The 26,395-nt window shown below is 42.0% G+C and overlaps 14 protein-coding genes across 14 annotated transcripts; 2 read left to right on the forward strand and 12 right to left on the reverse strand.

Annotated features, from left to right (window-relative positions):
* Positions 1–397: 397 nt before the first annotated feature.
* NEHOM01_1641 (uncharacterized protein) lies at positions 398–1,534 on the reverse strand (the record flags this gene model as incomplete). Its single annotated transcript, XM_051490519.1, has 1 exon — positions 398–1,534. One exon carries the CDS (start codon positions 1,532–1,534, stop codon positions 398–400), a length of 1,137 nt encoding a protein of 378 aa, XP_051346479.1.
* Positions 1,535–1,914: 380 nt separating this feature from the next.
* Positions 1,915–2,886, reverse strand: NEHOM01_1642 (uncharacterized protein; the record flags this gene model as incomplete). The annotated part of the gene is made up of 1 exon (XM_051490520.1): positions 1,915–2,886. The coding sequence occupies one exon, from the start codon at positions 2,884–2,886 to the stop codon at positions 1,915–1,917; it is 972 nt and encodes a 323-aa protein (XP_051346480.1).
* A 767-nt stretch (positions 2,887–3,653) lies between these two features.
* Positions 3,654–4,973, forward strand: NEHOM01_1643 (uncharacterized protein; the record flags this gene model as incomplete). The annotated part of the gene is made up of 1 exon (XM_051490521.1): positions 3,654–4,973. One exon carries the CDS (start codon positions 3,654–3,656, stop codon positions 4,971–4,973), a length of 1,320 nt encoding a protein of 439 aa, XP_051346481.1.
* Positions 4,974–7,044: 2,071 nt separating this feature from the next.
* On the reverse strand, positions 7,045–8,025 carry NEHOM01_1644 (uncharacterized protein; the record flags this gene model as incomplete). Its single annotated transcript, XM_051490522.1, has 1 exon — positions 7,045–8,025. One exon carries the CDS (start codon positions 8,023–8,025, stop codon positions 7,045–7,047), a length of 981 nt encoding a protein of 326 aa, XP_051346482.1.
* A 585-nt stretch (positions 8,026–8,610) lies between these two features.
* NEHOM01_1645 (uncharacterized protein) lies at positions 8,611–9,618 on the reverse strand (the record flags this gene model as incomplete). The annotated part of the gene is made up of 1 exon (XM_051490523.1): positions 8,611–9,618. The coding sequence occupies one exon, from the start codon at positions 9,616–9,618 to the stop codon at positions 8,611–8,613; it is 1,008 nt and encodes a 335-aa protein (XP_051346483.1).
* A 253-nt stretch (positions 9,619–9,871) lies between these two features.
* NEHOM01_1646 (uncharacterized protein) lies at positions 9,872–10,546 on the reverse strand (the record flags this gene model as incomplete). Its single annotated transcript, XM_051490524.1, has 1 exon — positions 9,872–10,546. The coding sequence occupies one exon, from the start codon at positions 10,544–10,546 to the stop codon at positions 9,872–9,874; it is 675 nt and encodes a 224-aa protein (XP_051346484.1).
* A 456-nt stretch (positions 10,547–11,002) lies between these two features.
* On the reverse strand, positions 11,003–11,908 carry NEHOM01_1647 (uncharacterized protein; the record flags this gene model as incomplete). Its single annotated transcript, XM_051490525.1, has 1 exon — positions 11,003–11,908. The coding sequence occupies one exon, from the start codon at positions 11,906–11,908 to the stop codon at positions 11,003–11,005; it is 906 nt and encodes a 301-aa protein (XP_051346485.1).
* Positions 11,909–13,177: 1,269 nt separating this feature from the next.
* Positions 13,178–14,239, reverse strand: NEHOM01_1648 (uncharacterized protein; the record flags this gene model as incomplete). The annotated part of the gene is made up of 1 exon (XM_051490526.1): positions 13,178–14,239. One exon carries the CDS (start codon positions 14,237–14,239, stop codon positions 13,178–13,180), a length of 1,062 nt encoding a protein of 353 aa, XP_051346486.1.
* Positions 14,240–14,981: 742 nt separating this feature from the next.
* NEHOM01_1649 (uncharacterized protein) lies at positions 14,982–15,764 on the reverse strand (the record flags this gene model as incomplete). Its single annotated transcript, XM_051490527.1, has 1 exon — positions 14,982–15,764. One exon carries the CDS (start codon positions 15,762–15,764, stop codon positions 14,982–14,984), a length of 783 nt encoding a protein of 260 aa, XP_051346487.1.
* A 310-nt stretch (positions 15,765–16,074) lies between these two features.
* Positions 16,075–17,037, reverse strand: NEHOM01_1650 (uncharacterized protein; the record flags this gene model as incomplete). The annotated part of the gene is made up of 1 exon (XM_051490528.1): positions 16,075–17,037. The coding sequence occupies one exon, from the start codon at positions 17,035–17,037 to the stop codon at positions 16,075–16,077; it is 963 nt and encodes a 320-aa protein (XP_051346488.1).
* A 303-nt stretch (positions 17,038–17,340) lies between these two features.
* NEHOM01_1651 (uncharacterized protein) lies at positions 17,341–18,861 on the reverse strand (the record flags this gene model as incomplete). Its single annotated transcript, XM_051490529.1, has 1 exon — positions 17,341–18,861. One exon carries the CDS (start codon positions 18,859–18,861, stop codon positions 17,341–17,343), a length of 1,521 nt encoding a protein of 506 aa, XP_051346489.1.
* A 266-nt stretch (positions 18,862–19,127) lies between these two features.
* Positions 19,128–20,273, forward strand: NEHOM01_1652 (uncharacterized protein; the record flags this gene model as incomplete). Its single annotated transcript, XM_051490530.1, has 1 exon — positions 19,128–20,273. One exon carries the CDS (start codon positions 19,128–19,130, stop codon positions 20,271–20,273), a length of 1,146 nt encoding a protein of 381 aa, XP_051346490.1.
* Positions 20,274–20,729: 456 nt separating this feature from the next.
* Positions 20,730–22,583, reverse strand: NEHOM01_1653 (uncharacterized protein; the record flags this gene model as incomplete). Its single annotated transcript, XM_051490531.1, has 1 exon — positions 20,730–22,583. One exon carries the CDS (start codon positions 22,581–22,583, stop codon positions 20,730–20,732), a length of 1,854 nt encoding a protein of 617 aa, XP_051346491.1.
* A 586-nt stretch (positions 22,584–23,169) lies between these two features.
* Positions 23,170–26,277, reverse strand: NEHOM01_1654 (uncharacterized protein; the record flags this gene model as incomplete). Its single annotated transcript, XM_051490532.1, has 1 exon — positions 23,170–26,277. One exon carries the CDS (start codon positions 26,275–26,277, stop codon positions 23,170–23,172), a length of 3,108 nt encoding a protein of 1,035 aa, XP_051346492.1.
* Between the last annotated feature and the right edge of the window lie 118 nt (positions 26,278–26,395).

Below are 26,395 nucleotides of genomic sequence, written 5' to 3' on the forward strand. Positions count from 1 at the left end.
CCTTTTGTCATCGGTCTCCTAGCACCATACAATGTATCACTCGATACACCACCCGATCCTAGTCCTAGTCCTTCTCTGCCTCCTACATAGATTAGACATCCTGGATCTGGCCTCGCCGGCTTTGAAGCTATTGATATTACTCGTAGAAGCAGAAGGAAAAACAACACTACACTCAGTACACCCAAAGCCATCTCGAGTCTTTTTGTCTGCCGTCCTGCCATGCCTCTTCCTATTCCAGATATCCTTAAATCCTCTTTCCTTTCACCTATTGATCACTTTGATTGTATTTCTGCTCTTAATCTACTTATCTCAACTTGTGTTAGGTTAAGTTAAGTTGAGTTGGGTTGAGTTGAGTTAGGATGCAAATTAGTGCTGGCAACGACTATCGCTTACTTAATTAGGGGGTTGGTACAGGGTTAGTATTGGGTTGAGTTGGGTTGGGTTGTGGTGTGCCAGCTCGGGTTAGGCTTATTCGGGCTAGGCTAGGATAGGTCGGCTTGATCACTTCAAGGAACTTTTCCCACTTTGCATTAGTCCATGTTAGGTCACCCAACAAAGCAGTCAATCTCGTCTTCAATTTCTCTGGAACGTCTTCTAATAAGTAACTTAGCTTTGTTGGATCCTCTTCCGTTTGTATCGAGTTGGGGTCGAATAAGCTCTCTGCTAACTCAATCACTAACAAGGGAGTGTCAAATATCCGCAGCATAATAAGAATCAATTTGAATACTTCTTGGCCCTGCCACATCCATAGAAGTCGAATGCGCATGGAAAGTCTGCATCTGACTCTGTTTAGCAAGCTAAGCTGTTCAATATACTCCAGGCAACGAGATGCGGGTATTTTCTCTTTCATGTAGAGCATAATATACCTTAGTTGTTTAGCGGGTTTGGGAAATACATTATCATCTAAGGAAAGGTCCCACTTAGATAGCTTAGAGTCATATGCCCATTCATGGTCTTCGTACTTCCTAATCAGGTGGATTTCCTGCAGACACTTAACTAGTGGAGTATCTGGTATTGTTGGGTTGGGTGGCTGGGTTTGGGTTAGTTTAGTATTGGTTGATGGTTGAGAACTCACTTCTTCTTCCTTTTCTTCCTCTTGGACAGGTGCTAAATGCTGAACTCGTTCTTCTGGCCCCTCTCCTGGCCGCTTCACATCCTCATCCTCATCTATCACATCCTTTTCTTCCTCTTGGACAGATGCTAAATGATGCACTTGTTCTTCTGGCCTCTCTCCTAACCCAACATCCACTTCAGTTGAACTGGCACTTCTTGCCGATTCTTGGCTTTTTGACTCCGCATTAGCATCACTACTTGGTATAGAGTTGGTTTGGGTTGGGTGGAGTTGTGGTGAGTTGATTTGTGGTGGATTGTTCTCTTCTACTTGCGTTGCGGAATCCACTGGGTCGACTTTCATGTGTTTGCTCGTCTGGGTTAGTATTGGGTTGGTGAGAGAAGACTCCGACTGCTCGGGGAGTTCTAGATGCTCTGCATCACTACAGGCCACCTTCATGCCCTGCCACTCCAACCAATACATTCCAAATAACAAAACACTAACCAACAGAACCCAAAGATAAGATCTCCTAACTCGTATTGCTTGTAAGAACCTGAACATGCGAATTTTCTATCTCTTCTATCCTTTTAATTTACTATCTCACTATTCCTTGATCTTTTTGATCTTTTCAAACTCAAACCCAACCCAGTTTATTAAGCCTAACCCAACCCAACCCATCCCAACTTAACCCAAACCTACCTTAACATTGCACACATAACCCAACACCAACACCAATCCCAATACCAACCCCTATTTCTTATCTCTAAATTCTCTTAAATTTCAAAGACAATATTCACTAACTCAACTCAACTCAACACAATACCAACACAAACCAAACCATCATAATACTAACTAGACTTTTATTAAGTTGGGTTGGCATTAGGCGACACTAGTGGATAAGCTTCCACCTGTTTCGTTTTAATATCGTATTTTTCGCCGAGCAAATCAAAGAAGGCGTTCCAAAACACATTATTACATGCACTAATGATCTTAATAACAAGTTCATTCTTTTTCAGCTTCGCGGGGATGTCCTCCAGTAAAGGTCTAAACCTATATATTGGTTTCACATCAAACGGGGCCATACTCATGTCTATCCAGTCTAATTTGATTATAGGAGTATCCGCGATCCGCAGTAGAAACAATAACAGCTTAAGTCGGTCTAGTATCACATTTGTCGTTGACTTTCCGACAATCCATACCTGATCCGGACTAGTGATCTTTTTCAGGGGCTTTAAGACTTCTAGATAGTGTTTGTAGGTTATTGATTCCTCATTTGGGTTAGTACTAGTTAGGTTGAAAATTGAGATAATATAAAACCAACCCACGTCTATTTTCAGTGCCTGGCGGCGATATATGTCGGAGACTTCATATACGCCCGGTATTTCTGTCAAATTAGACAAATAGTCTGTTAGTTCATCTACCTGCATGTCTTTTAGCATTTTCGTTCGATCCTCCTTTGAAATCATCTTAAGAGTCCAGCCTATGGTGCCATCTGAATTACGAGATTCTATCAACCGGTCTCCTACCAAAGGTTGAACTATTATACCCAACAACTCCAAACAAGCAGTTATTCTTTTTCTCTCTAACTGTATTTGGTGTTCTGGCATTTCGCTATTGAAGTTATCTAGACCAGATAAATCAAAAGCATCCCTTTCTACGCATGGACCATCTTCTAAGAGCATTTGAGCGAAAGGATACCAGAATTCGACACTTGACTGTAACTCCATTTCATCTGAGTTAGTACTGCTATCACTACTACTACCCAATACCAGACCAAACCACACCATAACACAACATAACCACATTAATAGTAACTTCAAACTCATTCCTGACATACCTTTTTCTTATCTCTGCATTTTATTAAATTTCAAAAGCAACCATCACTAACCCAATAATTCACCCCCATAAATCCATACCAATCCAGCATACAATCAAGTTGATACTAACCCATTGCTCATTGAACTAACTCAACCCAACTCAACCCAACCCACTACTATATTCAACAGAGGCATTAGCTTAGATCACTTCACCCCAACTTAATATGCATTGGGTTAGTATTGCCATGGTATTGCGGTAGTATTGCGACAATATTGTGTATACCTTATCTATTTGGCTTGGTGATGTGCCTCGGGGAAGGGATATTACCTTTCAACCAAACATACTCAACTAAAGACCGATTTTGAAGAGGTTAGTATTGGGTTGGTATTGGGTTAGGTTCTCTTTATCGTACGTCATCTTGAGCTAGTCTGTAAACTCATAATATAAATACTAATCTGAGCTTGTGATTTCTAATTCAAGATTTTAATCGCGTTCGCTGCGATCAGTGCCAAGTCGATAAACATTACAACACTACACTCCTGTAGATAATTCACTTTGATGTGGAGGCCGGCGAGGACACCACAGCTATCATACGACATTTTGATATTCAGTAAGTAATTCATATGGAAATGTATGACCTAGGGACATACAACAAACCCAATACCTACTCGATCTTTGCACCTTAAATCACTATTGGATTAGTATGATGATCGTAGATCAGGTTTGAAGAAAGTATAAATGTAAGCTTTGAGGAGAGGTGGACAGGATGAAGTTCTCTTTTGGAATGTTAGGAGTTGGTCTGGCTTGGTTGCTGGGTTGGAGTAGTGATATGACTAGTGGTCAAATGACTGGTGCTGATGCTGATGATAACACTAAGATAAACTGGGAAGACCATTGTGTTAAATCTGATAATGGTCTGCAGATAGCCAAAGAGGCAATTAGATATGATGCTAATCCAAAGTGTTCAGAGGTGGAATTTAAGGTGGGGGATGCGTTTAGGAGGGATAAATCATCAGATTATTATGTAGTTCTGTGGTTGCGGTTGTTAAAACCTGGGTTGTTAAGTGATTATGATATAAACCGTATTGTTGCAATGATGAACAACTGCCGCCGAATTCATAGTCTGGATGCTAAGACTTGTCCTAATGATCTTGAGAAAGGTTCTCTTTTGCTTGCAATAGATAATCTCATATGTGACATTGAAAAAGGGCAGGCCGCATGTCAAGGCTATATTGAAATGCTTAAAAAGCTACCAAAGAGTGTTACAGGAAAGGACGCTGGCTCTTCACCTATATCATTGGACTCGAGTATGTATAAAGACCTTCACAATAAAGTTAGTGATCTTATACAGACTTATAGTCCTTTCCATCTTTTCCGCTTTCCCGCCCTGTCACTTGATTGGGCTAATGATAGTAACAAAGAAGCGTTTGAAACTTGGAAGATGCTTATCAAAAACTCAACTGTATCTAACACAAACATTTGTGCTCAGAAACAGCTTAGACACTTCTTGTACAATGTACTACGTATGCAGCTGATGCTCTCTAGCCTTTCGATGCTTTCTAATCCACCTCTAAGTGGTTATCCTGCTCTCACAATCAGCAATGACGACCAGAAGCATATAGACGACATTTTGAAACTAAACATTGCTGCTATGATAAAGAGCATGCCAGCAGATGAAGCTGCCGAGAAGGTGCGAGAAAAACTATCGCATAGTATTGGGTTAGTAACTAAGTTTAGATCGGCTTTTGAGCAACCTGGTTATATAGATCGATTGAATAGTAAATTTGAAAAGACATACGGCAATAATATGGGTCACTTTACAGCTAAAACTATCAAGCAGCTAATCGATGATTTGATGGAAGTTTCAAAATGGTTTAAGTTTCTACTAGATAAGACCAAAAAACTACAAGCTCAGCTTAAATCTCAATTAACAAATACCACAACTGCCTCTAGTATTCATGAGTGTGTAGAATATCTAGCCACTAACCCATCGTCTGCATCCTCTCTCAAGTCCAGTTGGATACCCAATTCTCCTATTCTTCACATACTTATAAGCAGTCTGTTCTGGGCCCGTCTCGCCCATTTACTCGAACTGTCTCACTGATAGCTTGTTTACTCTACTCACCCTAACCTACCTCAACCCATCTCATCTAAAGACTAACCTCAACTTAACTTAAGTAATAAAGCTTATTGTCATTGCACAACTCTTATTAGCTTAGTATAGCACTGTATATTTTATGCCATACAACACGTAAAGTTCTGATAAGTAAAACAACTCAATAAGAATCTAAATCAAATACTTAACTGTAATATTCAGAGTATCAACCACCATTATTTTCTTGTATTGAGTTGATTTTGGGTTAGTTGCATTGCAGTATGTTTCGCAGGAGATAAGCACAAGCCAACATATCTTTATTCTTCATCAGCAGTTCCAGGAACAAGAGGTCAATCAAATTGAGTTAGAGATTGGTAGAGTACAACTCCAAACTATAAATACAGAAAGGAGTTGGCTTAAGAAGATACCAACTCAATACTAACACTTTATTCAATAAATCCTACGAGCGTCCGGTCTGATTATGTTTTGGTAGAAGTACTACTGGTTGAAAACAGCGTGTAGCCACTTGCCAACACGACAGTTAGTATATGGCTACATTCTACTTAAGTCATGAAGTAACGGTAATTATGGGCCAGATTTTGTCTAAATCGTCAATAGACGTATTGGGGTGGTATATCATTAAGTCATAAACCAGCGATAAAATAAGGCTTGAGTAAGATATGAGTAAGATATGAGTAAGGCCTGAATCTACCTAACCCAATGGATAATAAACTTATCTTTATTGAAAGCCTGGAGATAAGCAATTAATAGAAGTGATTGGGATTAGTATGGAATTTGTATTAGATTGATACGGCGGTGTGGAGAGGAGCAGGTGCAAGGCAGACTTGTGGATGTTGTAGAGTAGACAAGTTAGGTCTTCTTGGAAACCATTCGTGGTGCTTGGGATTTCTGATTATCTGAATAAATGTCTAGAAGTAGGGCCAAAGTCTACTTAAGTGAGGCCCTGAGTTTGTTCAACTCATCAATTAGCGTTAATCAGCTAATGAATAAACGATTTGGTGTGAGGAAAGAGTGGTGGTTGGGTAATTCCAGTTGTGCAGCTGTGCGTTGTTCGTTGAGAGATATAACTTTGTCCGGTCCATTCCATTTAGGCGCCAATTTTGAGACTTTATGTATACGGCAATAACATAATCTCCTGGTTTTAGTTTGTGGAGTAAAGGTCTCGGTGATCTACCACTACTTTGTTCTTGTCCTTGCGCATTTGATGGTGCTATGATAGGCTTGTTGTAATCCGAGAGAAGCATGAATGGCTACGACAAGCCGGGTCTACTGAGGAGTATTCCTTTCTTGCTGATGTCAAGAGCTTGTAGCCGTATGCTTTCGTGATGGTTTGTCCATTGGTTTGGTGGGCTCTTCTTGCCTGTCGTGTTGTGTATGAGATCAGTCAGTAGCAGAATCAGCTCGCTTAGTCCGGGAATGAACTATCTGACCCAATACTAACCCAATACCAAACCAACACGTTACTGTTATGTAGTAGAACCAATGGCTTAGTAGAAATGGCGAATATGTTCCTCTTCCGTTGCGGAGTGTATGAGGATGCCGTCTAGGAAGACTTTAGCGAAGTCGAGGTCGCCAATGATGTCTTGAATAGTCTTTTGGAAGAAGCGTGGTGCGTTCTTGAGCCCAAAAGGCACGCGCGTATATTCATAATGTTGATTGTTGAAAAAGAAGGCCGTGTATTGGCGCGACACTGGGTCTACTTCAATTTGGTGATAACCTTGCCGAAGGTCGATTTGGGAAAAGACGACACTGTGAGAAATGCCCTTGATCACGCCTTCTACGTTAGGAAACGGATAAGCTATCGGATGCGTGTGAGCATTGATAGGTCTGTAGTCAATTATAAGTCGGATGCTGCCGTTCTGTTTGTGAATTGGGTTGATATTGGGATTCGTAGTCTGTTACAGGTGTCCTCCGAGATGATGCTCGTATACGCTCCTGTGCCTAGGCAGAACTGAATCAGATGGTTTGCGACCTTTCCTTGGAGTAGCGGGGATTGCCCTGAGGCAGGTTCCTCTCTAATAAACCAAATACTAGTCTAATACTAATCCTAGATGAGCTCCTATTGCCGCTTGCGCCTCTTGGATGCATCGCCGTGTTGTTGTTGTGCACGACAGTCAGCGGTGCTGTGTGTAGTGGACTTGTGGTAGTCGCAATACTGTTTTGGTTTGCTGGGTTTTGTGCTCTCATTCTGATTGAAACGTGGCCTGTTCGTCGTCCTTGATGTGCGGCTTTGCTTTGCCTCACTCTCTGGATCCTGACTTCTTTCTGTCGGTATGTCCCCATAATCGTCGTGCTTGAGCGTTCTGTGCAGTACACATAATGCGCCCTCGTCCCACTGAAGTAGATACGCCAGAACCGACTCTACGTCCTCCAGCTTCATTTCCTTTTCCTGTAGCTTGAACTGGGTCATTGGCGCGATTCCTGCTAAAAATACCTCTCGAAATCTGCTACAAGCCATTGGGTCGTCGCGGATGTTGTTCCGATAACGTCGTGTCCATCTCTCCACCGCGTTGTAGTATCTCCGTATTGTTGTAAAAGCCCCCTGCGCTGGACTCGCTTGTGAATAATAACTTGTTTTCATTGTCTGGGCGTGTACGTACCGTCTGAGTATGTCCTCTGTCGAACCTTCGAATGTTAGAGTACTGGGATACTCGATTGGTACTATGAGTTGGAGTAACTCGTAAGCTGCCTCGGCGGTGTTGATCCCGTTTCGTACGAGATACCTGACGATTTCCTTTTCCCAATTGAGTAATGCGTCGATGTCACATATAGGTGGTTTTGGTACAGAGAATGAGATGGTGTTCCCAAAGATTGCATTCGGAGGGATGGTCGCCATCTCAGTATTTGCCTTAGTCGCATTCGAAGATGTCTCTGACTCCCGATGTATTAGCCCTTCTCTCAACAGTGAATTCACTATATAGTGCCCATGAGTAGGAAAGTTTCCTGTAACTAATACAAATTCCATCAGTGACATACCTCGATACGACATGCGTGAACCTTTATTAAATGTTGACAAGGTCGGATGCGAAAATGACGTCATAATCAAATTTTAATAATCCCAGGGTATCCGTTAAAATTTGATATGTTTCGAATTCTCTACTAACCCAATACTAATCCGACAATGAATAAATGACTTGACGCGAGAAAAGAGTAATGGTTGTGTAATGGCACTACAGAAGACAACTGTTGCTAATTAAGTAGAGTCCGGGTTCTATCTACTTCTGGACTATCTCAGCCTGGCATCAAAAACCAATACTGTTGTGCCCCAGGGGTGGATAAAGACCGCTCATCCAAATATACTCAGCGAGAGACAAATCATTATTCAGGCTAATGTAGGTTTATTATTGTATTGGTTTGGATTAGTATTGGGTTGTTTAATGTAGTAAGGAATAAACATCTACATTATCTGCACCCACTCGTTTAAAAGTAGAGATATCTCGAGAGCCTCCTAAAGATGTGTGAGGGATGGCACAGACACCACAGAAACGTTCCACATCGCACTTTCTCGTTTGTCCGCAGAGCCATTATTCGTTGTGAGTAGGATAGCTCATCCACACTGGGCAAAATCTGGCATGCTTCTCCCAGCACATAAACCCCTCCTCATCTTCTTCATACTTGAGAAGGTTCAAATTCTTGGTCTTTCTTCTCCCGCCCCGCGTGCTTTCTCCTGGTCCTGCCGCTCGCACAAGTCTTTCCAGTGTTTGGCGAAATCGGCTTCTCTCTCAGCCCTGCCGTCCTTCACTTTAATATTGCAGTGTTCTTTGATCAATTTACCGAAAGCCTCCCAAAACTCATGATTACCTGTTTTGATAAGATAGAATTCAATCGATCGCTTCTCCGAGGTCTTTGGGACATCCTTCATCAAAGAGCTAAACCTTTCCAATGACTTCAAGTCAACTGGGACCAAAGGCACGTCAGCCCAGTCTATTGTAATTATAGGAACATCCATAATCCGTAGTAGATACAGTAGCAGCTCAAGTTGGTCTAGTATCTCCACCTCAAATGACAGTCCGGAAATAATCGCACAATCCGGACTGGAGATCTTCTTCAGGGGTTGTAAGTCTTTTAGACATTGTTTGTAGCTTTCCAGTTTCATCTTTGTGCTAGTGTTAGTTACGTTAGAAATTGGGTTAATACGACAGTCGCACACACTTACATGCAACCACCCCGCTGTATATTTCGCAACGATTTCCTTTACGCCTGGTGTTTGCTTCAATGTTTTCAAATACTCTATTAGTTCCCAGACACGCATCTTTTGTAGTATTTGTTGTTTATCCGGTAATGACGCCAACTTAACAACCCAATCTGAATTAGAATCTACTGTCAAACAGTCTCCTACTAAAGGTTGAAATATACCCAAGCATTCTAACCAAGTAGTCATTCTTTCCCGCTTCAACTGTGCTTGATGTTCTGACATTTCGGTATTGGGGTTATCTATGCCAGACCGATCAAAATCTACACATGGCTTGTCTGCACCCAATAAACAAGCTGCCTCAGTCGATAATTCGGTGTTTGGCTCTAGCCGCATTGCATCTGAGTTAGTAGCGGGATTACTACTACCCACTACCACACCAAATCTCACCAAAACAAAACATAACCACGCTAATACTAACTTCAAACTCATTCCTGGCATTCCTTTTTCTTATCTCTGCATTTTATTAAATTTCAAAAGCAACCATCACTAACTCAACTACAACACTAAGCCAATACTAGCATCACAATACTAACCCAAACAAGTTAATAGCAGCTGTTTATCAAACAAGAGATCTGTTTAAGTTTTATTGGGTTAGTATTGAGTTAGTAGGAGATGTGGTGCCCCAACCCAATCCAATACTAATCCAATACTAATCCAATCCAACCCAATTGAATACTAACCCAACCCAGTCTTATCTGTGCGACTTTGGCTTGTTCCGATGGAAGTTGTTACGATAGGATACTTTCTGCTCCCTTAAGTAGATATCATAACAGATTTCTTCAAACCTCTGTCTTTCTTCTACCGCAGGGTTAAACACTTGAACTAGTCTTGGATGGGGTGCATTTTTGTTTATCTCGCCTATGAACCTAGCCCATGTAACTTTCTGAGTAGCTATATCATAAAGCATACTTCCACACCAGGCGTTCAAATCTGGATACAGTTTCGGACTAATCCATTTCCATGTTCTTTCTGGCGTTAGATCTAGAAAGATATCTAAGAGTTTCGCTCGCACATTCTCCCACTTTAAATCTTCCGATTCTGGTTGTTCACAACTTAACTCTAACAAAGACGATATTAGCAGAATGATCTTATTTGAAATTTGCCTTAACCGATCCAGGTACATAGACTTTGGGTTATACAATATAGTTTTCAGCCGGTCTATAGATGAACTAGTTGCCCAACTAGGACAAGACTGTGCTATACGCTCCCATACTTGGAATTGCCCATCATCCTCTGTATATCTCAGAGTTTGCAAAACTCCCTTCATGTCATTCCCAGATAGTGCTAACTTCCCAGTCAACTCCTGGTTTTTCTCTCGTAAGGCTTTGTTTTCTTCCTCTAGTTCTTGTATGGTAGGGTCAGTCATAAACTATCGTAGTTTATTCAAAACGCTCTCTATTTAAGCTTTGGAAATTGATCTGTTGACATTCCATATAAACAAACATTAACATGTAAACAATTAGCTATGATACGTCATTTTGATATGAAAGATAATTTGTTCTTGAGAATCAACATGTCTTTATTAGAAGATAAACTTATCGGCTAAGGCTTTCATGTGACACTGTATGGTCTATGGCCTTATCTTAACGTCTATTGATGAGTTAGACAAACTCTATGGGTTAGTATTTGATATGATTCGAATTATCGACTAACCCGACAATAACCTAATACTAATACGATCGGACAATGAATAAACGATTTGGTGAGAGGAAGGAGTAGTGGTTGTGTAATGGCACTACACTTATCTTCACTTACCAACTCAATACTAATACCTTATCTTATCAACTTGTCCTAACCAAACCAAACACAACCCACTATAAGCCTAATTCAAACTGATTAGCCGCCCACCTTTGAATAGGGTTATCCTATAGACTTTCTTGGTCACGTTAAAGAACCATGTCCACTTCGCCGACACCCGACTTACTTTAGACACAAAAACGATCTCTCTCTTCCTTATCTTAATTGGAACATCTTTTAGTAAGTACTGCAGCTCTATTAAACTCTTTTCGAGTTTGATTGAATTGCGATCAAATAAGTCATCTGCCATTTCAACTATCAATCGGGGAGCCTCGACAATCCGCAAGAGAATAAGAAACAATTTGACTATCATTTGGCCGCGGCATTGGCCTAGAAACTTAATGTTCACAGGAATGCGGGAGTTGATCTTGTTTAGCAAACTAAGCTGTTCAATGTACTCCTGGCAACGAGATGCGGGTATCTCATCTGTTGTATAGAGTACAAGATACCTTAGATCTTTAGCGGGCTTGGAAAGTGCTTCCTCATCTAAATAAAGGTCCCACTTAGATAGATTAGAGTCATATGCCCATTCATGGTCTTCGTGCTTCTTAATCATGTGGATTTCCTGCAGACACTTAACTAGTGGAGTATCTGGTGTTGTTGGGTTGGGTGGCAGTGTTTGGGTTAGCTTAGTATTGGGTGATGGCTGAGAACTCACTTCTTCTTCCTTCTCTCTACTCTGCTTCTTCTGTTTGCCATCCAGAGTTGTTATAGGCTCTGTTTGGGTGTCTTGACCTACTTTAGTTGGTTTAGTTGGGTTAGTCGGTTTAGCCAGATTATCTGGAATAGCATCACTTGGCTTGCGAATTAAGCGCGCATAAACCCAATCGTACACTCCGTATGTCTTAAGCAGCCAACATACTAAAACAACAACTAGCCAGACAACAACCCACTTAAGCCAAGACAGCTTTTTCGGCCACAATCCCACCATCGTACCTTTTCTTATCTCAAACTCTACTTAAGTTGCAATCCCAACACTGTCTATTGATCAGTTTGACCATCTGCCGCCTTAATACTTGGTTAGTATTATTGGGTAGTGCATTGCTTCCCTTTTCCTTTCCTTTTCCATATCATCTTATCCATCGCCCTATCCATTACTCTATCTACTGTTCTATCCACCACCCTATCCACCAATCTATCTATCACATCATTTGTCAAACTTTCTACCACTCTATCTACTGCTCTATCCACTCCTCTATCCACTAATCTATCTATCATATCATCTGTCAGATTTTCTGCCAGTTTATTTAGTGTTTTATCTACCAGACTATCTATTATATATCCTCCTGCCGGCCTTCTTCGCTCTGGGTTGCTACACCAATATCCCAGCCCGCCAAATACTATCATCGCACAGATCACAATGAAAACAAAGCGCCGTAGCTTTAATCCCAGTACAACGCATTTTGAAGATATGAACATACAGATTTGCGATCTTAAAGTTTTACTTTTATACTCCTATCAATGTGATTTTTATCAAGCCAATCATATTCTATTTCAGTCAAACACTAATCCAATACTAACCCAAACACCAGCACAAATACTAAACTCAACTTAACTTATACTAACCCAATACTAACCTTCTTAATAGTAAAGTTCTTCCTTAATACTCCCCCGCGTCAAGTAGCGAGCCAATCGGGGTAGGATATGGTTTCTCAACTGGTAATAGCCCACATTTCATAACCCCAATCCAAATTTATATTTCCTAATGCCTATCTCGCAGCCCTACTAACTTCGATATCAGCCTACTCGCTAATTTACTTCTCCCCTTCACTTCCTAACTTGCATCCACCATCTCAACTTAGTCCATTTACTAACTCTTCTTTATAGCCCTTTTTCACACCACTACTTAAGTTTAGTTTAGTTGAGTTGAGTTGAGTTGAGTTGAGTCACCAGAACTGGAATATACCACTCCATCTCCGCACCTAAAACTCACTAACAACACGCCCCCTTTTCTCTCATAACCCAACCCAATACTAACACAATACTAACACAATACTGCTAATTTCGCAATTTTAACAACTTTTTATTTTAATAACTTTGATTTGTTTGATTGAACCCCTGCCAGCTTTACTTACATGATTTCATCCTCACTCAACTTGTGTCAATTTACTCAGGCCATTCACTCAACCCAATACCAACTCAACCCAATACTAACTCAATCCATTTCACTGCACATCAACCCACTTAAACCTACTTAAACTTAACAGGATACCTTCTTAAGGTCTAAGTTTCTGTACGCGTGGATGATTAACCCAAATTCACCCCAATAGTTGGTGGGACCTGGCGTATGTATGTGTAAAATAGTCTTTCGGCCACTTATGTCATCTGGGAGATTCTCGAGTAGGTAATCTATGCCAGCTAGCATCTGCCTGGCCTGATGGCTTTCGTCTAACTGAAGATGGCCGTACAAATCTACTTCTACTCGAGGCATGCTTAGGATGCGCAGCAGCAGAAGAAGCAACTTAAAAGATGCCTGACCATACTCCAACTGTAGGCCCAGAACAGCTACGGGCGCCTGGCCTGTGATCCTTTGTAGGGGAGTCAACTCCTCGAAACATCTGTTGTACTCGGTTTCTTTCCACGACTTAGGAATAATAATGGGTTGGGTTCGGTTGTATTGAATTGGTTTACGTGCTGGTTCATTACTTAGTGCCATTTTCTCTGGATTAAGCATAAGAATCCACTGGAGAGTATTGTCTTGGGTTTGGTGGGGCAACCAGGTGTGGTCAACTGGGTCATTAATCATCTGTAGGAGCTGCAGTTGCGCGACTATTGGCTTGACTTCAGGTGGTAATGTTCTGAATACAGGCGATACTCGTACAGGCGTTATTGGATTAGATGGTGTAGTTAGTGGTGTAAGTGGTGGTGTGGGTGCTATTGGAGTTGGTGGTGTAAGTGGTGGTGTAGGCAGTACGGGTGCTATTGGATTAGATGGTGTAGTTAGTGGTGTTAGTGGTGGTGTGGGTGCTATTGGATTAGATGGTGTAGGTGCTATTGGAGTTAGTGGTGTAAGTGGTGGTGTGGGTGGATTGTTCTCTTCTACTTGAATTGCGGAATCTACTCGGTCTACTTCCATGCGCCCACTCACCTGGCCTATTGGGTTAGGGAGAGAAGACTCTGGCTGTTCTGCATCACTACAGGTCACTTTCATATTCAGCTGCCACAAACAATACACTGCAGATGCTAACCCAAGACTAACTAACAGAGCACCAACCCAAAGATAAGATCTCTTAACACGTATTGCTTTTAAGAACCTGAACATGCGAATTTTCTATCTCTTCTATCCTTTTAATTTGTTATCTCACTGTTCCTTGATCATTTTGATCTTTTCAAACTCAAACCCAACCCAATCTGACTATCTCACTCTTCTCTCCCACAAACCATCCTAACTCAACCCAAACCCACCTTAACACTACACACATAACCCAATACCAATACTAACCCAATACAATACCAATACAATACCAATACAATACCAACTCATATTTCTTATCTCTAAATCCTCTTAAATATCAAAAGCAATATTCACTACACCAACACAATACCACCTCAAACTAAAATAAAACCCAATGCTAATACAATTCGGAACACTAGTTAGTATTTTTCATATTTCAAATTACTCAAGTTGTTACTTAGATCACTTTAACTTGGTATACCAAATATCATCATAATACCAAACCAAACCAAACCATCATAATACCATCATAATATAATCTTGGTCTTTCAAGAGATTTAATTGCATTAGGCTCACTTTATTGATTAGAGATAAGTTTGTGGGTGTCTTTGCTGATCTTGTTCGGTTTGGAGGGCTAAACAGAGAGCCAATGAAATAAAACAGATACTCGTCTGGTTATTGGGTTAGCACTGAGTTGCTGATAAGATGTTAGATTGTAAAGTCTGTGCGGCCTTTTAGTTCTTTATGCAGAGTTAGCGTTTAATTAGGTTAGATTTAGTTGGGTTAGATTGAATTGATACAGACATGGGAGTTAGTATTGAGTGGATTGTTATTGATTGGGGTTAGTAGTGATTGGGTTGGTATTTGGATTGGTGTCCAAACACCCTAACCAGTTCACCTGAATAGGATAGTGCGGTTTGGTTAAATTAATGAATGCCGCCCAAAGCTCGCGTTGGGTTAGTGCCCAATGCAGCTGAAGCATAATAGGTCGGGTTAGCATTGAGGTTGGAATGTCTTCTAGTAGGTACGCAAGTCTGTCCACTGTGTTTGGAGGAGGCGGTGCAAGGTCTATGTCAATCCAGTTTATTTCGATGCTTGGGACGTTCATAATCCGCAGTAGAAACAATAGCAACTCAAGTAAATCGAGCGTTTCATTCTTAATTGCGGTTCCGGAAATATACATCGGGTTCGGGCCAACGATCTTTTGTAGCGGCTTTAAGTCCTCTAAACACTGCTTGTAGCTGGTATATCCTGGCAAAGAAGGACACGTTCTCAGAGCACAGATGTCTTTGTTAAACCCTTGGTTTGACCAAAACGTCTTCGGACCCAACCTAAGAATCCAGCCTGTGGAGTTGTCTAGGCTGTGGCACTCTGTCAAGATTGGGTCTAGATTCTGGGTGGTCATTGTTAGGATTTCGAGCCAGGTGGCTAGTCTTTCCTCTATTACAGTAACACTGCGATGTGTGCTACTAACACAAAGCACGTCCAGATCAACCACATCTGCCAAGCTAGGCTTTGAATTATCATCCATGCTACACAAGTACGGCTCGTTTCTGAGCAAAACACAACAGCACCACATCCAAACATGCGTTAAGCCTACTGCCCCTATCATTCTTTTTCTTATCTATTGGGTTAAATTTCAAAAGCAACCATCACAATGATTTGGTTGATATTGAGTTGGATTGAATTGAGTTGGGTTGAATTGAGTTAGTATTTACTTATCAAGCACCACACCAATACTAACTCAACTTCTCTCTCAATTTGATAAGAGCAACTTATGCTATTTCAACACCTAAATCAAAACAGATTAGAAATATATATTTCTCTCAGAACCCAATACTCAACTAAACTTAACTTAACTAAACCCAACCCAACTCAACATAATCTTCTCTAAATCTAAAACATCAAGAACTAAACCTTTATTAGGTTGAGTCATTGGTGTCTGACTCCTCCAGCGCAGATTCCACAAACACCAAATCAATAGTGTGGTCTTTTTCGAACAACACACGGAAATCGTTCCAAACCGCAGTATTACCCGGGCGAGTTATAACCTTAAAAACAAGCTTTCGCCCCATCATCACCTCGGCGATACTATTCAGTAAAGATATAAGCCTATTCTTTGATTCCGTACTAAACCGGGTCATACTATCGTCCGTCCAGTTTATGTCGACTTCAGAAGCATCCATAACCCGCAATAGAAACAATAACAGCTCAAGTTGGTCAAGTATCTCAGTGCCATTTGACTCTCCGCTGATCACTAACTTAAGTGGGCAAATGATCTTTTTCAGTGGCTTTAAGTCCTCTAGATACTGCTTGTAGCTTATCTGCTTTGTGCCGGCGTTCGTGCCATCTGAGCCAAGAGTTGAGGGGATAAAACAAAAGTCATATTCCAGTCCTACTGTCTGTGGGAATTGTAGATTGGCACCTGAGGATGCCTTGTTTCTTATTTCCGCCACTTCATGTGCTGTTGTTATTACATTCTGTCTTTCTAGCTTCTCGAGTCGACCTTCTAGCTGAACTAACTTAAGTTCCCAAGTTGGGGAGTTGTTTGGGTTGGTATGTTCTATCCATTCGACTTTTTTAAAGAGCTTGATTAGGCCCAATGCTTCCAAACAAGAAAGTATCCTGTCCCGCATTGGGTTAGTATTGGGTGCTGCGTCGGTTGGATCATCTGAAGTGGCTGTATAGGTTGAACTAGACATAGTCAGATCTTGCTCTGGACTTAGCTGGCCATTAGCTGTTAGGCAAGGTAAACCAGTAGATGCATTGGAGACTTCCTGATCCATTGTTGCGCTTAAGTTTGGGCTGCCAATCGCACTACCCAATACTAGACCAAACCACACCATAACACAACATAACCACACTAATAATAACTTCAAACTCATTCCTAACATCCTTTTTTCTTATCTCTAAATTTTATTAAATTTCAAAAGCAACCATCACTAACCCAATAATCCACCCCCATAGACCCAGAACAATAAAACTTACAATCAAGTTGGTACTAACCCATTACTCAATGAACTAACTCAATCTAACTCAACCCAACCCAATACTAAACCCAATAAGTGCTTTTGAATGTGTGGTTCATTAATCGCTTACATCTTATATGACAGATATATTAGCTATGCAGCCGCAGTTGCCAATAAATTTGAACTAGAATACGAATCAGATAAGCTTTTGTCCGAATGTTACATCGGCCAGCATTGTTTGGGCTTTCTTCTCTTCAGTATCTCTTCCACTCTCTTTTTGAACCATGGCGAGAAGGCGTTCTGCAGCAATTTTGAGTGGAAGGTAGGGTAGATCTGCCTTACATTCTCTGGAGTCAGTACTTCCATTCCCGAAAAGGAAAGCACAGTGCTATCCTCCTCTAACCCAGGGAAGGCCTGTGAGTCCTTCTCCACGGGAATATCAACCTCCTCCATGGCTTCTACCCACGGGGTGTTCAGAACATTGGTGTAGAAGCTCCGTTTATGCGAAAGACACTCGTACACAGGAACTCGCTTGGATGACAGCACCTGTGTAAGAGACATGTCACCAGTGCAACCTGCAACCAGCTCGCTTTTTAGTAAGAAGTATTCGAAAGCTTCGGGTGAGAGATTCTCGTACGACACCAGCCGAAATGTTCTGTTGATGCTTGCAAGATTAATTTGCTGTACTCCGTCTTCTCCCAATGTGATGCCGGCGTCTTTGATAATCTTTTGGAGCATATCCTTGCGTGCTGCCTCGTCTGCTTCTGTTTTCAGTGACTGTTGGCTTTTCTGAGACAAGAGGCGGTGCTTCCAAATACTTTCCTCCTTAAGTTTGGCCTCCTTGTAAAGATCAAGCTGGTTCACCAGGAATGTGATGGGAGTGTTTGGGTCTTGATTATTCAGGCCCTGGAGCTTGGCAGTCCGGGTCAAGAACCGACTGAGCATTATAAGCAGACCATCGAAAGTGTTTTTCTTGGTAAACAAGTTGTAATAGACAAAATTGTACGGCACACCTACACCTATCTTCTTCTCCAACTGTTTCACATATTCTAAGTTGAACTTCTTTTTGGCCTCTTCTCCCAGCCTGTTGTAGAATTCGTCGGCACTTACATCTAGGCGCATACAGTCTGCCTCAGAAACAGCTAACCCGTACTTCTCTTTGTAGTCCAGAAAGAAGATCCGGTTTTCTTCACGAATATCCTTCCCAAGCAGATCCCCATACTCTTCTACCAGAATGAATCTTTTCTCCACAGGATGGGTGAATTTCTCCACCATGGTCAGATATTCCCAACACATGTGGAATAGGACAGTACAGTTGAACTTTTCCCCAAGGGCCGCAATCTCTTTCAACTCCAGAGAGCTATACGTGGGCTTATCCATATTCCTATACACATATACTCCTGCATATCCCGGCTCTACTTTGTCCAGGTCGTAAATGATCTTTGGCGCGCTGCCCATATCACTTCTTTGATTTAAATTCTCAATGGCCCCATCAGTAGTTCTTCCCACGAATAGATAGGTTGGTTTTATACCTGCAACTTTCTCTAACTCCTTCCCGATGTTGGCTGCCCAGTTAATGTCACCCAATCCTCCCTCTATTCTGGAAAGCACGAGGGCAGTTCGGGTCTTGGATGAACGAATGGTTTTGGATGAAGTCTGCCCGGCCGCCACCATTGACACTATTCCCACCCACATTAGTATGATGGCTGTTATTGCTAATCTCTTAATATTTCTGCTCATCTAGGGGTATTTTCCCCCGATTAAATTAATGATGGCTTCGAGCGGCGCATCGAATTGGCTCGTGGTTAGAGAGTGTGCCAATAAAAGATTAGGCCGGTATTGTTTGTGGGCGCTAGTTGTGAAAACACGCGAGATTTGAAATAAGACATCGGTTGAGGCCTAAAGTTACAGTGTTGTGGCAAAAAGGCACTAACAAGAATCAAATTGATGTTAGCCTAGTATGATTGTGAACGATGCTTAGAATATTTCTATATTTAGCTTTTGAGATGGATTGGATGCCAAGAACAGCACTAACTATGAAAGAGATTACAGAACTAACTCAGTACATAAAAGGCGAGTACACTAAACCCAGTAATCTATCTTCTCTCCAATGGCACCGATTCCAAAGGAAAGCCAAGGATTTTCTAGTCCACAACAACACGTTGTACTACAAGAACAGTAAGCAGAACATGAAGTTGCTAGAGGTAATTGGTAATGACGACAGCGCGAAGCTAGAGAGAATAGCCCAAACAACACACACAGAAAATGACCATATGAAGGTAGAAAATCTGTACCAAAAGCTCCGATGCCATTATACGGGCTTCCGCCGCCAAACCATTCGAGCAATAAACCTAGATTGCCCTACATGCAAACCACTCCCGGCGCCACAGAAAGTCATTCCTATACATTATGTTGAGTGCCAGACCCCGCGAATCTATCTGCAGATTGGATGTATTGATATGCACCAGTATGTAGAGGAAAACGATAAACATGCATGGATTTTGGTAGTTTTTGATGTTTGTTCTAAGTTTTTGATAGCAGAGCCAATGATAAGAAAAACCGGCAAAGCGGTTGCCAAAAAACTAAACCATATATTTGCCCTGACTACTCGTCCATGGATAATACAATATGACAATAGCGAAGGGGTTGTCAATGATGAAGTTATAGATCTTATGGAGCGTTTAAGGATTGAATACAGGCCCAGCCAATCTCATCTACGCAATATGAGCCAAGTGAAGCAAGCCGCCCAAAACCTAACTCAGAGCCTGTTTAAGCATGCGCCAAGGGATAACCCCACTCGCTGGATTGATGTGTTAGATAGCGCCCTTGATGACCACAATCGGCGCTGGCACCGAGCTATTAACAATGTGCCGGTTGACGTATGCTACGGCTGGTCGATAACTGGCCCTCGCCCGCTCTTGCCCAAGGAATGCCAAGCGGCCTATGACCAAGAAGTAAACTGGATGCTTCGTTGTGAACTAGAGAGGGATTCGCTCGTTGGCCCAGAGTTAGATTGGAGTTGTCCTATAGAGTGCCTAGACCCAGCGACTGCCCGGCCGAAAACAACCCCAGTAGAACAGCAGATAGATGCCAAACAGCGACAGAAGCATTCAAGTATGATGGGGCAACACAGTACCAACTCATTGGGTTAGTATTTGGGTTAGGTTGTGTTGGGTTAAGTTAGGTTGAGTTGAGTTGGCTTGGTTAGTGTAGAACCCCATGATGAAGTTGTCGTGCAAAAGCAGACCCAACCAATTTGAAGAACAATCAGCTAGGTATTAGTAAGTTAATTAAAATGCTTACTAAAAGGTAGTCAGGTTAGTATTGCTGTATAACATAAATCTCACAAATTGGTTCGTATCAAAACATGAAGGTAGTTGGTCATACTGAACAAGATCTTATTTGTCTTTGATGATAACATCAGGAGATCATAAAGTATAGATAACGATGAAATAAATACATTGTAATTTCATGGTCTGGCCAAGACAAGTGATATTAATTAGTTGAAATAAAGCTAACCAACTAGTTCTTAGCCCAGCTAGCACCACATTTATTTATGGGGTAGATGTTTCTTTCCAGTTAGGCACGCTGGCAGATTCAAGAATGAGTTAGGAAAACCATGTTAAAATTGAGTCGATCGGCTTGGGGTCTTTTATACCTTCAGCTAACAAGTTCTGATTGCTGTTCGCCCAAATAGAAAATCCAACTGCTATAACCAGCCCAACAAACATGCAGATTAATTTGATTTTGGCCAGCCTTGCGCCGTGGTTATTTTGGGCTGGGCCTGTCATTGAATCCTTGCGGAACCGAAGACCAAAGATATCAATAAGGGATCCAAGACCAAAAAGCATAGCCGACACCACTAAAATATGAGAACTTAGCAGTATATGGGCAGCCGATGGTAGCTTAAAGATAACGAGGCCTGGCACAAGAATGGCCAATAGGAACGAAAACACGTAAAGAGCCCAGCTGAGACATTGCGTAATTCTTGGTAGGCGTCGCTTGTACAGTCCTTGGATGATAAGGAAACCCAAAGTGACGACTGCTGCTAATGCGAAGGTAACACCCAGCACAGTAACCTTGAATAAAACCAACCCATCGGTCTCGTGGTAGCCAGTTAGCTGGTGATTGTTGAGGGCGAAGAGGGCCGTGGTCGCCAAAATCAAAAGCAGAGTAAAGACAATGCCAAGCCAATATTCCCATGCACGCATTGGTTTGAAAGATGCATGTGCTGGTTTGTTCAAGAAGAGAAGTAGAAGAGAACTCACTAGCCCGCAGACTAATATGCTGATGGGGAGTATCCAAACAGCCATATCGTGTGTTGCCAATAGAATGCCGAGCAAGGCCGCTAGAAACTGAACAGATGCCAGAGACACTCCAACTGAAAGAGTAGTAATTATGGGACTGGTTAACAATCTGTCTAAAATTGACTCTCCCCTATTATCGCTCCCTTCTTCTGACTTTTGCTGGTCTTTGCGTGCTTTTGACTTCTTACTGCCCTTTTTAGAACACTGGTACTTTCTTAGCACATTCATGAGGTCTTTACGCTTCACGTCATTAACCTTTATAGTATCTGTGTTTGCCGGGGCGTGCCTCAGAGCCACGGCACTCTCAAAGGTAAAACGGGCAACTGGATGTATCCGGTTAGTTTGATGCTTAAAAGCCTCCTTATCGGTGTTTCTGCACACATTGAATTCCCTGGGTTCGTCGCTGTAAGTATAGTTAAAGCCCTCAAGATAAATAGCTGTGTTGAGCGGATGGATGTAATCTATTAAAGGTGTGCTGTTCAGGAGACTGTGTATCTGATGGTTGTGAGTAAGGGTAGACTTTGGCCCGGACCTGAAATTCTTACTTTCATCTTTCTCTCCTTTAGTGCTGTCACTGTCTATCTCACCAGTCAGTTGGGCATATCGCTCTTTGTCCAAAAAAGCCAGTTCGAGTTCATCGATATCCGCTGGAGTGGTTACATAGCTGTGTATGTGCCACGCCAAGTTTTGAACAAAGAGGTTGTGCTGCTCCGGGATGCAGGCTTTCTCGCTATAACAAGAGCCTGTCGATTGGTTTAAAACAGCATATAGTAGAACAATATCCATTAGATCGTCTGGACAGATGGTGTGGGTAATTATACCGGTGGGATCGGACTTGAATAGAATGTTTAGCCGCGCAGCTGCTTTTTTAACTCTGTCTAAATCCTTGATCTCAAAGCCCAGCTGTTTGTAAAACTCCGAGGTTAGAAACTTCTCATCTTTTGCCTTATTAAACTTTCGATTGCCTTTATGTTGCTGCTGTGTTTCTTTGGCCCAAATAAAACCGTGGTCGACTAGATTATCTAAGGATGGTGTATATTTTGCTAGATATTCATATTCGCTCTCTGAAATAACTCGGGGGACGTTTAAAATGAACAGGCACAGCCCAATCACCCAACTTACTCCAAAAACGGCTCTGTTTCTTCGTTTAAGCATTTTTTGATGCAAAACCTAATTTGGAAATACGCCCAAAATTACCATATTAGGAAATGGCGGAGTTTATTTTTAAAATTACCATATTAGGAAATTGGATTGTTAGTTGAGTTAGTGCTTATTTTGGTATTCGTTTGTGTTGAGTTGGGTTGAGTTGAGTTGAGTTGAGTTGGTATTTGGTTGGTATTGCCGTGTTGTTAGATTGTCTTGAATAAGATTACAGAATCTATTTAAGAATTATCATAAATAGCTAAGGAAAAATCAAAATACAACCATTCCTAGATGGAAAATAAAAGAGAAGGGTTTATTCTTTGAATTTTAACTAAATCACATTAGTATTGGGTTAGTAGTTGGTTTAGTTTAGTACTTAATTTGGTACTTAATTTAGTACTTAGTTTGGCTAGCAGTATGATAGTGCTTACTGTTATTGGATCGGAAAACAATTAGTTCATTTCATTCTAATCAATAAACTCAACTTGATACAAACATAAAGTAGCGAAGAGCCTACTATAAATGAACTACGGATTGATTTATTGATCTACTACTTATTTTGGTAGTACAATATCAACTAGTCTAACCCAAGACTAACTCAGTAACTGTGGGATAGGGATTTAAGGATGGCTTTAAATTGGGCAACAAGTGGACTACAGGTGGTAATTAGGCCATGCTGGACAGTGCAGAGGGAGAATGACTCGAGTGTGAGTGGTTGGTCCGTGGGACTGGTCTTAACAATAAAGATACAGTCAGCAAGGCTAATTTCCTTGAAGTTTCGGCAAATGCCACAGGGTTGTATTGGGTTGGTTGAGTTAGATGATGTAGATGCAGTAGATGGAGTAGAGAGTTCAGGTGGTGAAATATCATCTAAACCGTCGCGGGGCATATTTTCGGACTCGGTGGGAGTTACTATGTCTTGGGGAGATTGCACAGCGTCGAAACACATGGTGCAGATGAAGTGGCCACAAGATAAGATATAAACTATCTGATGAGTGGGATGGCACGGTTTTTGCTCTTTCTCGCACTCCAAACAGTCTGAAAGAAGGGCTTCTTCGTTTGGACAATCTTGCTGATTGCATTTGATGCCGTCATCATTGCGTCTCTGCACAAACATCTCTAGCGCGGGTAGATTAAAGAACGTGAAGGGAGGTACTGGGTATGCGCCAGTCGAGTTAGTCTTATTATTGAACACAGACATGCTTTGGTGGTGAGTAGCAGTCTTTAGCTGGTTAAAAACATGCCGATTAATAACAAACATTCTGGCGGGGGGCAGATCTTGCAAATGGGCATTATAGATCGATGGCGCGGTTATTTTGCGAACAAAAGCAATATTAAGAGCAATATCACACTCCTCCAGACAATCGTGGGGCATAGAGGCGAAGTTCAAGTCCAGGGCTTGCAGGGAAAGCGATTGGGAGTTGATTTGGAAAAGAACATGCTGTATGTTGTTTTTGAAGTCCTCCGTGATCAACGGCCTATAAATAATAAGGTGTCTTACTTGCGGGAAGTACAGTTGCATCCACTGTAGAGCGATTTTGATATGGGCATCAGCCAACAGAATACCGGGAGTGTTGGTTTCACAAACTAGGCTTAGGCGCCCGACCTTAAAGCATGAATAGGGAGAGGCGGTATATTGTCGTCTTCTCTTTTCTGTCACAATACTTCTCAACCGTTGGAAGAGCACGTTAGTGATAGAAAGCTCGTCTATTTGGGAAGAAAACGGGCTATCAAGCCAGATGTCATACCGCAACATCCATTCTGTCCAGCAACCCCAGTTCATCTGGCAGACAATAGTAATCCCTAACTCTTTCATTTGGGCTAGGATGGGCGGAGGCCGGGCCATGAGCAGCATGTCTTGGTTTAGAATAGCTCGAACTTCACCATATCGTAGGCTATGGGCCATAAAGGGCTCTAAGGCATGAGCAGGTGCCTCGCCCAGCCACGGATATTCCTCTATTTCGATGACGGGGATGGCGCCGTGGCGGGCTAATTGCTGATTTATATAGCTTAGCAAGCAATTTACATCATCAGGGGAGATTTTCCGAAGTTTGATGCGCCGGCAGTTTATTTGGTAAATTTCGTACAGAAAGCTGATGGCTAGAGAAGACAGGTTGTTTAGGACCAAAGTGTTAACCGTTATTTGGTAGAAGACCCGACAGGACAATCGGGATATATATAGATGGCGTGCCACCTCGGCTGTGCCACAGTATGTGATATTACAAATCTCTAGTTGGTATCCCGAAATAGAACCGACAACGAACAGTGTTCTTTGAAATAGGTCAAACTCGCTTAAGTCTTTACAATCATCGTGTTGGATGGTGAGCATGTGGTAATGCAAAGAGGAACAGATAGAGTTGGCCGATAAATTGATAAAATACTCGATCGCATTCATCGCCATAGGCATATGAAGTGCGATAGTAGCGCGTGTAATATAGAAGATGGTCTGGGATCCCTTTGGGTATTTGCGCAATACATGGTTCCCGTGTTCTAGTGGTCGCCATTCGTTTAGTGTCCGAGCAGAAGATTTGATATGGGAAGCACAATCATCATCCTCCCAGTTCGATGCACTAGGCTGGATATAGGTAAGGACATGGGTGTGGAATTCAACACCGTGCTGAAAGAAGATGTCTGGCATGTTGTCGATACTGGCTATGCCGGCCAAGAAACAGGGGGCAGTTCGTTGTATTTCGATAGAAAGTGTATTGCAATGAATCCAAATGGGGATAGCGGGCTTGCTAATCTCCTTGGGCGGTTCTAACCCGATAATAACTCGAACAAGTAGGCGGTCAATCCTAATCAAGCCAACTAATCCTACCTGGCTGCACCGAAGAAAGAGCTGCAGATCAATAGCGAGCATAGTACAGGGAGTCGGCTGGTCACTGGCCATGGACTGGCCCCCAGTAATCTCCTCCACTGTGATCTGCTTTAGAGACACCGCGGTGCGGTTTAAAAGACTCTGCAAGCTGGCCAGATTCAAAGAGTCAAGTGAAAGGGAATGAAGAGATAAAAGCGAGGTGGATGCCCAATTGACGTGTTCAAAGCAGGAGAGGGATAGTGCTTGATTTACAACATGGGTGACGTATAGAGACTGGATTGGGGTTTCTAAAGCAATATAATTCAGAAATTGCTCAAGATCGGGTGGAGCAGCCCCTGTAATTTCTAAACGGGTTAGCACTAGGGTGGATATATTGCTGTTCAACTGAGGTAATTCAGGCCGTTCTAAGCTTGGCGGAGCTAGTTGGCAATTAAACTTAGCGCTCTCAATAATCATGGCGGTTTCGGGCCCAGAAGACCTGACCTTTCCCATTAGTTTTAGCATGTATTCATCGGCCGAGGTGAATACTATTTGGTTAATGTGGAATGTGCCATTGTAGATGGCTTCCAGTCTGTCTAAACTTGGTGGCAGTATTGGTTGAGTACTTGCCAGGTCTTTCATTATAAGGCGGTTTTTATGCATATTTAGAGAGTAGACGGGCGTGCTCCCCTTGAGGCATGGTTCTATCAGCTGCAGGAACATCTCTGGCAGGCTTGTTTTGTGGTCCTCTATCACATACGTGAAGGACTGGCCCAGTGCCGTTGCTATTTCTCTCGACTCGGCCTTAATTTGGGCATCAAGCCAGAAGTAGTTTGTTTTCTGGGCTAGCAGTCCCATCCAACTCCAAAGATAAGACATATGCATAGCTATCTGTCCTATCTGCACCATTATTATTAAAAAACTATTGGGTTAGTATGTCGCTAGCATTGATCTTATCTACACATTGCAGTACCCATGAGTTGGGCAACATCCCTTAGCTAACCCAATACTACTCCATTAAAGAATT

The sequence above is a fragment of the Nematocida homosporus genome (genome assembly GCF_024244095.1).
Source record: "Nematocida homosporus strain JUm1504 chromosome Unknown 4448, whole genome shotgun sequence".
Lineage (NCBI taxonomy): Eukaryota > Fungi > Microsporidia > Nematocida > Nematocida homosporus.